Genomic DNA, 12,919 nt, shown 5'->3' on the forward strand with positions numbered 1-12,919 from the left:
ATTCATTCATCCTTCTAAGTGCGAAATTGAGGAGCAAATCGGAGAGGCGAATTTCTTGCTAGATTGAAGGATAATTTCTAGATTTTGGAAGGTATTTGAAGGCGAATTTCCTGATTTTGAAGAAGCTAGTGGAAGGTAGAGCTCTTTTGAAGACTAATGGAGGCGTAATTCATCCAAGGGAAGACTACAATCTAAACCTTGTCTAGCAAAATCCAGTCTTCTTTCATCATTTTCGAAGGTCTTAGAGTTAAGTACTCAAGAGAAGGTATGGAAATCATTTTGATATTCTTCGTCAAGGCTTGTTTTAATTTCATAACAATTTTTGAAAAGAAGTCTAAGACTTGAGAGTTTGATTTTGTTGATTAATTAATTAGGAAATGAAGAATTCTAGATTTATCATGAAATTTCCTAATCAATATCTTGAATTTTCCCTTTGGAGAGTCTTAATTTCTACATTTTAAGATATAATGCTTAAAGACTAATTTTGGAATTTTTGTGTAGGCATCAAATGGCGGCCCGGAGTCGGAAGATCTATTACTTGGCAGACTCTCATCAAAGAAAATCAAGCCAGATCAAGGACGGTCTCCTCCAAGAAGATCGAGCAAGGATAAGGGCGACCTCTTCCAATCCAGCATTCCAAGGCGAGGTACATCATCATCTTGCACATCAAAGACAAAAGAAGTCAGAGCGAGGGTTCGTTGAAGAAGCAGATAGTTTTAGAAGAGTTAATAAAAGCTAGCTTCTCAACAACATCAAGTTGAATATCTACCAAGTACAAGTGTCAGATGAGGTGGCATCCCAGTCATCACTCCTCCAGTCGGATTGGTCCACCTCAGTGTGTCCAGATTCAATGTACCTAACTCATGGGAGGTGGCACAAACTTCGATGTACCTACCCCAGCTATCCATTGGTCGAATATTCCAGAGAAGACATGTGTCCAATTAATACAATTATTTCATTAGTCAGAATTGAGTTTGTTGTAACAAACCCTAATTAGGGTTTTCATTGTAGAATCTTGGCCATTGATCTCAAATTGATCTTAGCCATTGAATTGTATTAAGGGCACTATATAAGCCCCGGCTCTTCATTTGTAAAGGCTAATAGAAAGTAGGGAGTGAATAGTTAGAATAGTGAATTAGTCAGTTAATAGTATAGCAATTAGAGTAGAGTAGAGAGAGAAGGCAAAGATTGTTGCCAAGATGTTGTTGTAAAAGACTTGTAAAACTTCATTGAAGAAATGGTGAAATTTATGGGTCAATTCAACAATTTGCATGGTCTCTATACTTCTCATATTTGATTTCATGTTATTAGATGAGTGGAAGAAATGTGTTTGATTGATGGTGAAATTCGTATATCCATACTACTAGCAGTTTGTTGATTGTAGACTTGCCTTGTGTAGTCAACTGGAATCATTCAGCTTAAGCTTAACTTCAATTGTCGCTTCTTTATTGATATGCATCAGCTTGATGGTGTCTATGCCTGTAGTGATGCTCTGAACATCATAAAGCTTTCCTTCAAATATCGCACTAACCTTGTGGAGATGGTCCTGGGATGTCAAAACAAGACTTAGTTAGAATTTCATCAAAGATCATTCATTGCTCCTACATTCTTAGTGTTAGGATTAGATCATTTCCTCGCCCTCGTCTTTTTTCCCTTTTTTCAAATCTAAGCCAGTAAAATCTTGTGTTCCAGCAATATTCAAAGCAAATCAGACGTTTAGGTCGACAAGTGTAAGTCCCCTTGTGATTCCAGCAAATCACATCATACCACAGAGAGCTTATCCACACGTAGAGATCCTACAACAAAGAACCTTGAAGTCATCCCGATTGATCCTTTTCGCGACATCTTCAGCATTCAGAGACTTTATTCAAGAGAGGATAAGGTACCTTTAGGTATTTTATTTTGTGTTCGCATGTGCATAAAAAACACATCAACATTAACCAGCTCTTCAATCAAGAAATTCGCCTTCAACCAGTTTTCTTTAATCAAAAAATTTGCCCAAGTCTGCTAGAATTCGCACCTTTAGTTCTGCTCTTCCAAATTCGCATAGGAGAAAATGAATGAATGATTTAAAAAATTCAAAACACACCTCTCCTTTATAGGGTGCTCCCATCATTTTACCACTAGGCCAACTTGATAAATGTGTGAATAAAATAAAACAAAACCTTTTACAAGCTGGCCGACTTGGTAATAAAGCAAAAATAAAATGTTTTGAGCGCCAAAGTGTGGATTTTTTGATTTTAAGTGAATTTCAAAGCCTAAAAGTCGATTTTGTCAATTTTAACAATTGCTTGATCAAGGCATATTTGCTTTATTAATCAAGGATAACGTTTAGTGAGTGATTTGAAATAGAAAAAAGAAGGTGCCTTGAAGAAATTCGCTTGTGGATTATTAAAAGACAAGGTAAATCTAGAAGAGGTTCTTTATAGACACTAGAATGTCCATGGTATGAGAGAGATTTCAATCACCCCAAGGAGGCTTGCTTGACTATCTCACTTAGTTACATTTATTCCATTTATCAACACCTTCATGACCTTGACTTTTCACCCCTTCATGCTCTTGTCATCACGTCTTTGCCTAGCCCAAACAAGGTGAAAAATAGGCATCTCCAAGGATTTCGCGAGCGATTTTCTTGATTAGGTCTCAGTTGCCTCATTTTTTTTTAAAATTCCAAATTCCTCTTAAAGGTGAGCACATGCCAGCTTTAACTCAACAAAGCCTAGGGATTCAATTTTTTAGCGTCCACTAAGGGTAAATTAGGTGATTATGAGAATTTCGCTCTGCACCCTTTGGAAGGGTTAGGAGCAAAATTCACCTTTTCAGGTCAAAATTCACCCTTCTTTCATTCACAATCTCTTCTAAGGCAATCTCTAAGGCAAATCCACCTTGATCACTGACTTGGCTCAACACAATCCTGAAGGAAAACATGATATTTTGTGAATTTCGCTCTGGACCCTTTGGAAGGGTCAAGAGCGAAATTCACCTTTTAGGCTTAATTCTTGACCTCCTTCACTTCAATTCATTCTACAGAGCAAAGTAACATCATTCCAATCTCACCCACACCCTAGGAATCAAAATCCTGACTTGACACAAGGAGGAAATAGTGGATTTGAAGAATTTCACTCTAGACCCTTTGGAAGGGTCAGGAGCGAAATTCATCTTTTGTTTGTTTATCCTCACTCAATTCCATTCTTTTCACTCTGTTTCCTCTAGACTCCCTCTTTTGAATCCATTTCTCAACTTGGCAACATTTGCTTAATCCTCAAAAGCCTTGAAAAGGAAAATTCACTCAAAAACCTAGGCAAGGACAAGACCTATCGAGAATTTCGCTCTGGACCCTTTGGAAGGGTCAGGAGCGAAATTCTAGTTTTTAAAACTCATTTCTTCATTTTTTCAACTTCAATCCACCTCCAAGACCAAGGACACATCGCCTCACTCCTATCTAGGCCATAAAAACCAAAAACTTAACTTGATTTGCAAGGAAAATAGATGATCCTAGGAATTTTGCTCTGGACCCTTTGGAAGGGTCAGGAGCGAAATCCTTGATTTGGCTCAATTCCTTCAAATTCAATGATCATCAACATGCCAAAGTCGTACTTAAAGACATCTCCTTCTTGAATTTACCTTAGCCCACTAGCACAAAGTTGAGAGAAGAGAGTGGTTTTGAGAAAATTCGCTCTGGACCCTTTGGAAAGGTCAGGAGCGAATTTCTCATTCTTGACTTTGATTCTTCATCCTTTCAATCTCATTTTTCATTGCAAGATAAAATTTCATCATTTTTCACCCAAGGAACAAAGTTTTAAGCCTAAGCAAGGTGAAAAATAGGTTTGTAAGGAATTTCGCTTTGGACCCTTTGGAAGGGTCAGGAGCGAAATTCACCTTCTAGGCTAAAATCCTTCACATTCTTACATCCCATCACTTCAAAACTAGAATGTTGGTCTAAACAAGGGAGAAAATGAGATTTATGGGAAATTTCGCTCTGGACCCTTTGGAAGGGTCAGGAGCGAAATTTCCATTCTTGGACAAAATCTTCACTTTTCAAAGCTTTCATTCACTTCTCAAGGCAAGAACACATCAATCCACCTTCCAACATGCCTTAGAGACCAACACTTAGCCAAAATTAGGAAGGAAATGAGGGTTATGAGGATTTTCGCTCTGGACCCTCTAGAAGGGTCAGGAGTGAAAATCTTAATTTATCCAATTCTCTCTCAAACTTGATCAATTTCAAGGTCCTTTCAAACTCTATTCATCATTTTAGGCAAGATAGAAGGTCAAATGGAAGATTTCGCTCTGGACCCTTTGGAAGGGTCAGGAGCGAAATTTCCATTCTAGGTTGATTTTCACCATTTCATCGTCTCAGTCTCCTCTCCAAGGCAAACATGTATCAAAACCTTCTCAACTATGCCTCAAAAGTCAACAATTTTGGTCATATCAAAGAGCAAAATGGAGGAAAATTGGAATTCGCTCTGGACCCTTTGGAAGGGTCAGGAGTGAAAATCCATGCCTTAGGCAAAATCCACTCTTTCAAAGATCTTCAATCACTTCCTAGGGGTAGAATATGAAAATTTGCCCTTACCATGCCTAAGGAATCAAGGTTTCCAGTGCAAACAAGGAGAAAAAGGTGTGACCTTAAAGAATTTCGCTTTGGACCCTTTGGAAGGGTCAAGAGCGAAATTCATCCAATTGGGTTGATTTCACACTCAATTTCATTCCTTTCACTTCAAACTTGGTCAAATTCTCATCTCTTTATCACCCTTATGTCTTCTTGCCATTTACTTGGCTCAAAATCTTCATTCTCCATGTGTTAGGCCAAAATTGAGGGTTGAATGAGGATTTCGCTCTGGACCCTTTGGAAGGGTCAGGAGCGAATTTCCTCTTCCAGGCTAACTTTCATCATTTTGTCACTTCAAACCTTCTTCCTAAGGCAAATATGCATCCCAGTCTCCGACACCATGCAGTAGAAGTTTCAAACTTGGTCAAGACGAGTAGAGCAGAGGAATATGAATTTCGCCCTGGACCCTTCGGAAGGGTTAGGAGCGAAATTCATGGTTTTGGCTCATTTTACACCTCAAACCTCCTTTCCCTGCCTTGGATATAACTTTCCAAGACTTCTTCAATCATCACCAAGTGAATTTGCTCATCAATTCTTGAAATCGCCTCCTGAATCTCCCCTTGGCCATTGACTTATCCTAAACGACTCTGACTTTGGAGGAAAACAGGACTCTGACATAAAAACCAACACTCTGACCTATCTTGACCTAAGACCTTTCATCTTTTTAGCACAATCTATCCATCTTTAATCTCCCTGAAAGGTAAAACTCCCTAAGACGACCCTAGGATTCAAGGTAGACAACCAATGACCTCCCAAAACCAGGCTAGACTTAGCTTTTGAAAGAAACCCTAATCTACCCAGCCCGACAACCACTCACTCACTCACTCAAAACACCAAGCAAGTAGAGATAACCTAACTAAGGGAAAGCAAAACCCAAGAAAAAGAGGGAGTCCCCATTCTAATGGGGTGATGTGTGAAATGGTGACAACACCACCCTCTGTGAGTAGGCATGGTGGGTATCATGGAAGAAATTCCATAATGAGTTCTTTCACCCTCTGGGAGTAGCTATGGTGAACATATTATTTGTTTCATCCATGGGAGTAGCCATGGTGGTAGTCACTTTGAGACTTGATAGAATCCTCTCTAGCTAAGAGGGAGTGTTGAAATGATTAGCTAGTTCGGATCATATTTTAATGATGCCGTGTGGCAATTAAAATATTATCTTATTGTAATAAGGCTAAAGTAATTTATGTCTAATAGGGCTGGGCCCAAATGTAACGTGTGGTTTATGTCTAATAGGGCTAGGCCCAAATGTAATGTGTGGTTCATATCTAATAGGGCTGGGCCCTAAAAGGAAATGTGGCTCAACTTGTAAGTTATGTAGGCCCCAAATTTGGGCACCAAAAGTGCAAGTTAAATATGTAAAATAAAGGGAATTTGGCAAAAACCGACTTGGGAAAACTTGAGCATGAATCTTGTATATAAACAAGATTCATTCTACACAACCATATCCTTATCAAGTGCGATCAGCCTTATGCAAGAACAGTCAGCGAATCTGGCATGTTAGAGAGTGAATCCATTGGACAACTTGCTGGGCAAGGTGGTGCGCTATACTTCAATGATCTCCCTCTTCAAGTGGTGTCGACATTCTGCTCTATCTGAAGACATACTACAGCTGCATATTCTAGGTTCAGTCTGCCCTAGATTGGCACTCAATCAGATAAGTAATCTGATTCATGTAATCTGCTTATAAATAAGGAACTGATCTGAATCTTTGATGCTGGTTTTTCCTCCAAGAGGGAGGTTTTCCCAGTGTACTCTTGTGTTGTATGCTTTTATTATTATTTCTGCTTATTCTCAGTCTGATTATAATTCAAGTAACTAGATTAACATCTGATTGCCTAAAATCAACAGAAACATTTCTTCAGTATTTTAGAATGGCCAGCTCTGATAGTGAATCTGTGCAGTGGAGATTTTGTGGCTTCTTAAATACTATAATAGAATAATCAGAAGGCAAATATTTATGTTTCATTTTACTTAACATTCTAACTCATACTGTTAATCTTTCTTTTCCTCCTCAAAGTCTTTCTTGTTTTACTTGGGCCCACCAACATGATGCATGTCTGTATTGGAGCAAAGCTTTCGTAGCCTTCAGTTTGCTCCAAATCGAAGTACTTCTCCATGTCTAATATCTAGTCAATCGACTTTTACAAATTCAGATTACTAGCATAATTGGGTAATTCCATCCAAGCTTTACTTCCCATATTAGCAATAGCCTTGATTTCCCTTTGGTTGTATTCTTCTAACTCCTCTTTTTTTTATGAATTAATCACATTTAGAACTCTTTCTTTTTTGGGCAGCTTCAATGGCTTCCATTTTACCTGTAAATCTTTGATGGTTTTCGATAACTCTATGCTTCCAAAATATCTAGGGTCTCTTCCACCTCAAAGAGAATGCCTAGACACCTCAACCTGCTCTGGTAACACTTGGCACAGTTGCTGAAGTGGGTCAGGGAAAACCAATAGACTCAAGCAATGCAGACCAGAATTACAAAGCATAAGTGTGAAAAAAATTCAATAAAAAAGTGAACAGTATTAAAATCTTAGAGTTTCAAATTGAGAGCTGATGAGTTTTACCAAAGCACTAAGCAGTCTTAGTCCAAAATTTAGTGACACAGACTACAACAGTCAATCGCAATGAATTTAAAAAATGAAAACAAAACCAGAAAGAAAATCCCAGCAAATTAGGCACACAATGCACAAAGACTTCTGCTTATATTTCAATTACTTTACCTTAACTTGGTTACTCAGATCTACACTTTGCTAATTTTAGAAATACTCTACCTCAGACTTACACTTCTGCTGATCAATATCTAAGTTGCCAGATTCTTTTGGAAATTCTCAGGGTTTTGGTCCAGTTCTGCACAAAATCTGGTTCGGATGTGGTCCTCTGCAAATACGCCCAGGGTCCTGCATTTGGCCTGTGGGTTCACTGTGAAGGACCCAGGTCAAATTTGCAGAGAATTTTGCTTCAGTGGTAAAACCTGGGAAGTATTTGACTGTTTGACTCACATTTTTGACTTTTTAAAGTTTTTGTTTATTGTCTTTTTTGGTTAACTTGATCCTCCAACCCTAACTTGACCACTAAAAAGGCCAAAAAGGTGAAACATATCTCATTTGTGCATTTCTGAATGAAAGATATATGGTGGTGTATATCGAGCATGTTACTTTACTATTAGCATAGTTGATAGTGGTGTATTATGAACTTATTTGCTGCTGCGTATATGCATATATTTTTTATTTTTTATTTTATATGTTTTTGTACAAACCCTAAGCGAGCCCGAACCCACCCTAATAAAAATTAGAACGAACCTGCGAACCTGAATCTCGAACCCAAATCTGGATCCAAACCAGGACTGGTAACTTAGATAAATATGTAGCAAATTTAAAAGATCCTTGTTGGAGACACAAGAAGGCAGCCCGTCAATTGTGAGTTGAAGAAGCTGTCAATGTTGCAAACTTCTTGTTTTCATGAGGATAAAATATAATTTAGTTTCTTAGACAGTCAGCCAATTAGAAAGTTCATGTCATCGGAAAACGCATGAGAAAGTCCCAACTTGGAATTTACTGCCCCATATGGGACACCTTCAGACAAAAAAGAGAATAAAAAAGAACAGAAAAGGGTTTCTTCTCTCTTTTTTGTTAATCTGATCAGACTGACTAGATTTGTAAAATTAGTTATGCCATAGATGCTAAAATATGAGGTTGGAATGTTCTGATTCATGAGACTTAGCTTTGGCATCCTTTTTCAATGGGTAGTTGTTGCTGGCCTTCTATGATAAGGGTTTCTTAAGAACCTCTAGACTTCCATATCAAAAAAAATTGTTTTGACCTTCTTCTTTCAAATACATCATGTTTGTACTAGTCTTTGACGGATAAAATCCGTTGATTCTGTTCTAAATTTTTTTTATTTTTAACTTGTTGAAGAGGGGCAATCATATATGGCCAATTTTCTATATTCCGAGTCATACAAATACCATAAGTTATTTGGAACCTCAGAGCTTCCAGCTTGATTTCAATTTCAAAATGTGACACCAGCAGCTCAAAAATCTGAACTGTAAGGATGAAAAATCATACTCTTAGCTTTATCCTGGACACCAAAACAAGATCTACAGAGTTGGTTTCCTTTCCTACACATGGTATAATATTTCAAAGAGTCAAATTTATTGGCTAACTGACCATTGATTATAACAATCATTATAACAAATTTGAAGCATGAAAAATACATATAAAATATAAATCATTATTGGGAGGAAAGGCAAGAAGATTCAGTTCTTCATGGAGTTTAATCTCTACATCTTCCACATCATTGTCAAGTATTTTGGTACTGGATTGAAGATATTTCAGGAAAGTTAAAATTATAGTATATGGCTATTTTTATGCAATGTAATTATTTATTGCGGACTGAATGATGAAAGACAACCATTCACTGCCACTAGCATCTACTCGACTGGCATTATAGTCAAGATCTGAAAAGTATGTTGGGTGTGGGTGTGAGCTGAGTCTAGGAGAATGTCACATAGTTTTGTTGCCGCTTCAGATTCCATGTCCTTGCCTTCTCTTTACTTCCAACTAAAAAATTTCAGACGTATGTGCATAGGAATTCTCCTTCTAGATTTTGAGAATACTTATCAAGGGTTTGCAGTTTTATCTAGCCCTTCTTAGGAAATGGTCGGGCTACTAGAATTTTGTCAACAGGTGTTGTTAAGAACATTTTGGAGTGATTTACACTAAAATGCTCTGGTATAATATCATATTTTTAGCTCTTCTCCAGTTTCTCAGACTTGTGAACCCAAAACTAAATATAGGATTCCATTTGGTAGAATTATCTCCCTTAAAAGTACAAGAGGATGCTGCAAAATTCCATCTTCTATTTTCTAATGGCTGCTCAAATTGTCTAGCCTAATGCTCCATGCACTGTATTTTAAGATGAAAATTATCTCCTTCAGGTTTTAACAATTGAAACTTTTGAGTGAATCACTGCTGCACAAAAAACCCTAGTAGTATCGAGGGGATTGTGTCCTTAGTTACCCGTTCATAAGGAGCCTCAGAATCTGCATTTTCAGATCTAACAGCTTGGTCCATTTCTTGAATTAATATGCCAAACATGTACAATACTGTAAATATAAATAAGAATATTTGATGATTAGGCAAAAGCACTCTCTTTGTTTTCTTCAATAGTAGTTAAAACATATTTAAGTTGTATTTGAGTTTGGCTTCACTGTAAAGAATCTCAAGTTATGCCCGCACATTATTATGTTACATCTTTTGTTTAAAACAATGGACTTTCAGTGACTCTAGTTAATGCTTATTTGCAGTGTTATGCTTTTGGCGATTAAACAAGCTTCATTTTTTTATTTTCAGAGATTGTATTTTATATCGTTAGTTTGGCCTTTATTATTTTGCAAGACTAGTTAAGGACATGTTATTTTGTCAATAGTTCAGAGTTTTGGAATTAACCACTATACCTGCTCGGGGAAGGTCTACTGGAAGGATATTGGTGTTGTTTAGGTTGCATTATTCCAGATCCTGTAGTTTGTGCATGCTGCAAGTCTAAGTGGGACAACAGCACAGATGGCAGTTGTAGATTATCACAGCCTTCCGCGGAAAGAGCTTCAAAATCTGTGTAAGAAAAACGGAATACCTGCAAATAAAACAAATTCCTTTATGGCAGATGCTCTTGCTTCGATCTTGAAGGTATTTGCTAATACTATTTCTGCTTGAATCTATTTATACAATTTAAACTAAATACTTTTTAAACATCAGTCATGTGGAGCAGAAGGGTATACCTCAGGAGATACAGAAAATTGTAACCCTTAACTTCTGCCCATCATATATTTATTTGAAACCAAAATTAGAAATTAATTATATGACAAACTATATGGTCTATTTGATAATTGCATTTTGATTTCACTTGTCATTGGAAAAGCTTGGGTTGTTCAATCATCTAATACTTAATCAACTAACTTGTCAATGTTGAAGGTTGATAAGCCAAAGGTTGATTATCACAACCTTCCTCGGAAAGAGCTTCAAAATCTGTGTAAGAAACATGGAATACCTGCAAATAAAACAAATTCCTTTATGGCAGATGCTCTTACTTCAATCTTGAAGGTATTTGCCACTATTATTTCTGTTTGAATCCATTTAAACAATTTAACTAAAATAGTTTTTAAACTTAAATCATGTGGAGCAGAAGGGTATACCTGAGCAGATACAGGAAAGTGTAATCCTTAACTTTGCCCATCACATATTTATTTGAAACCAGAATTTGAAATTAATTATATGATAAGCTATATGGTATACTTGATAATTGCATTCTGATTTCACTTGTCATTGGAAAAGTGTGGGTTGTTTACTGTTTAGTCATCTAATATTGATTCTTCAATAGGGTTGTTTAGACATCTAATACTTACAAAACTAACTCTTCAATCTTGAAGGTTGATAAGCCCGAGGTTGATTATTACAGCCTTTCCCGGAAAGAGCTTCAAAATCTGTGTAAGAAACATGGAATACCTGCAAATAAAACAAATTCCTTTATGGCAGATGCTCTTACTTTGATCTTGAAGGTATTTGCCACTACTATTTCTGTTTGAATCTATTTAAACAATTTAATCTAAATACCTTTTAAACTTAAATAATCTGGAGCAGAAGGGTATACAAAAAGAGATACAGGAAACTGTAATCAGTAACTTCTGCCCATCGCATATATATTTGAAGCCAAAATTTGAAATTAATTATATTATAATCTATATTGCATATATGATAATTCCATTTTGATTTCACTTGTCATTGGAAAAGCTTGGGTCGTTCAGTCATCTAATATTGATTCTTTGATAGGGTTGTTCAGTCATCCAATATTGATTTTTTGATAGGGTTGTTCAGTCATTTAATATTGATTATTTAATAGGGTTGTTCAGTCATCTAATACTTATTCAACTAACTCTTCAATGTTGAAGGTTGATAAAACAAATGAGTTTGGCTCAGCAACTACTACAACCTTACCTGAGGATGTAGGGAACAAATCCGTTTCCTCTATATTAAAAATACACAATTATATGGAAGATTTCAATGCATCAAAATTTCCTTGTGAAAGTACATTTTTCTCTTTGGAAATTCAATCTCAAAGAAAAGAACCGATTGAGGAAGATGCTATCCCTTCAACAGTGGATACCTATATTGAAGAGTTCACTGGAGAAAATCCGAAGACAGAAACTGCAGCAATTGATAACATTAATACGACTAAGACATCTGAAGCAGAAAACGTTCTATTGTATATTGCATCATTGGGTACTGATGATCGGAAAGAACTTTACCATCAGGGTAATCAGCAAATTGCACCTGGTCCAGACACTCCTATAGCCCTTCATGAGGATGCGTTGGTATGGATATTCTTTTCAAATAATATCTTTTTATGTTTTGGTTGCCTTTTGAATTCTTGACCATGTAGTATCTTTTTGTGGCAAATCAAAATTTGAAGTTATAAATCTAGTATCTTTTTATAACATCAGATTGTATTTTTCCTGCTTATGTTTTCCTCTCTTGGATGATCAGGAGGAGCTTTGCCAACAGGCTAAATTTGTTACAAAAACTGCCTATTCTATAGATGAACCTGCCAGTCCACATGCTTATGTTGAAGTAGTATCTTCAATGACTCCTATCAAAGATGGATGTCAAGATGTTGAAATGTTGGATCAAGAGTTGCACTATTATTGTAGCAAAAGCCCCAAAAACAAAGCAGACAATGAACACAATTTTCATCTTGCAGAGGTGTGTTATTTTACTAAAATACTAAAAAGGAAAAGGACTTTTGATGCTTGCAGCCCCTCAATTTGTTGCAATCAAAATATTAAATGATTTTCTTTTTTAATATTGGGTAAATGGGCCTCTAGGCCCAAAGATAGGTGAATTTTGTTTTGTGCAGATGAGGCTCTAGGTAGGCCATATTTATCAGGTGAAATTTGTTATGGTGGATATTTGGTTTTTTGTTTTCGTTATATGCATTTATATGTAGATGAATTTCTTAGAAAATTGTCTGAAGTGTTGGCTTCCAATTTCTTACAGTTGTTGAGCATTGTGAATTCTTAATTTTTACTTTTTGCTGGTTAGTTTATAAGTTTGTCGTTTTAGTATTAATATTTATAGATATTGAAATTAACTGATGATTATGGGGAAGTCTTTCAGCACTGGTCAAGGTTAATTCATGCATATTTTTCTTTCTTTTCCTGGCTAAATAGCAGAACCTGATGCATTATATCGTTTACAGGACTATCAGAATAGTGACAAGGAAGTTGAGAGGTGAGCAATGCCT

General features: G+C 36.5%; 1 protein-coding gene and 1 long non-coding RNA gene across 7 annotated transcripts in view; one reads left to right on the plus strand and one right to left on the minus strand.

Annotated features, from left to right (window-relative positions):
• Nucleotides 1-12,919, plus strand: part of LOC131033397 (uncharacterized) — a 46,926-nt gene that overhangs the window by 30,312 nt on the left and 3,695 nt on the right. For 4 of the 6 annotated variants that reach the window (XM_057964627.1, XM_057964628.1, XM_057964629.1 and 1 more), the window contains exons 1-6: nucleotides 10,186-10,308; nucleotides 10,594-10,722; nucleotides 11,049-11,177; nucleotides 11,568-11,990; nucleotides 12,163-12,378; nucleotides 12,875-12,906. In XM_057964627.1, coding sequence (XP_057820610.1) covers nucleotides 10,186-10,308; nucleotides 10,594-10,722; nucleotides 11,049-11,177; nucleotides 11,568-11,990; nucleotides 12,163-12,378; nucleotides 12,875-12,906 — 1,052 coding nt within the window. Of the gene's footprint in view, nucleotides 1-10,185; nucleotides 10,309-10,593; nucleotides 10,723-11,048; nucleotides 11,178-11,567; nucleotides 11,991-12,162; nucleotides 12,379-12,874; nucleotides 12,907-12,919 lie in introns of those variants that run through there. The other 2 variants (XM_057964631.2, XM_057964632.2) reach the window with 2 other exon arrangements.
• On the minus strand, nucleotides 10,121-11,130 carry LOC131033398 (uncharacterized). Its single transcript, XR_009103608.2, has 3 exons — nucleotides 11,025-11,130; nucleotides 10,579-10,669; nucleotides 10,121-10,255 (listed from the first exon to the last, which is right to left on the minus strand). It is a non-coding gene; the product is annotated as an uncharacterized LOC131033398 (long non-coding RNA).

This window comes from Cryptomeria japonica, chromosome 7 (assembly GCF_030272615.1).
Source record: "Cryptomeria japonica chromosome 7, Sugi_1.0, whole genome shotgun sequence".
NCBI lineage: Eukaryota > Viridiplantae > Streptophyta > Pinopsida > Cupressales > Cupressaceae > Cryptomeria > Cryptomeria japonica.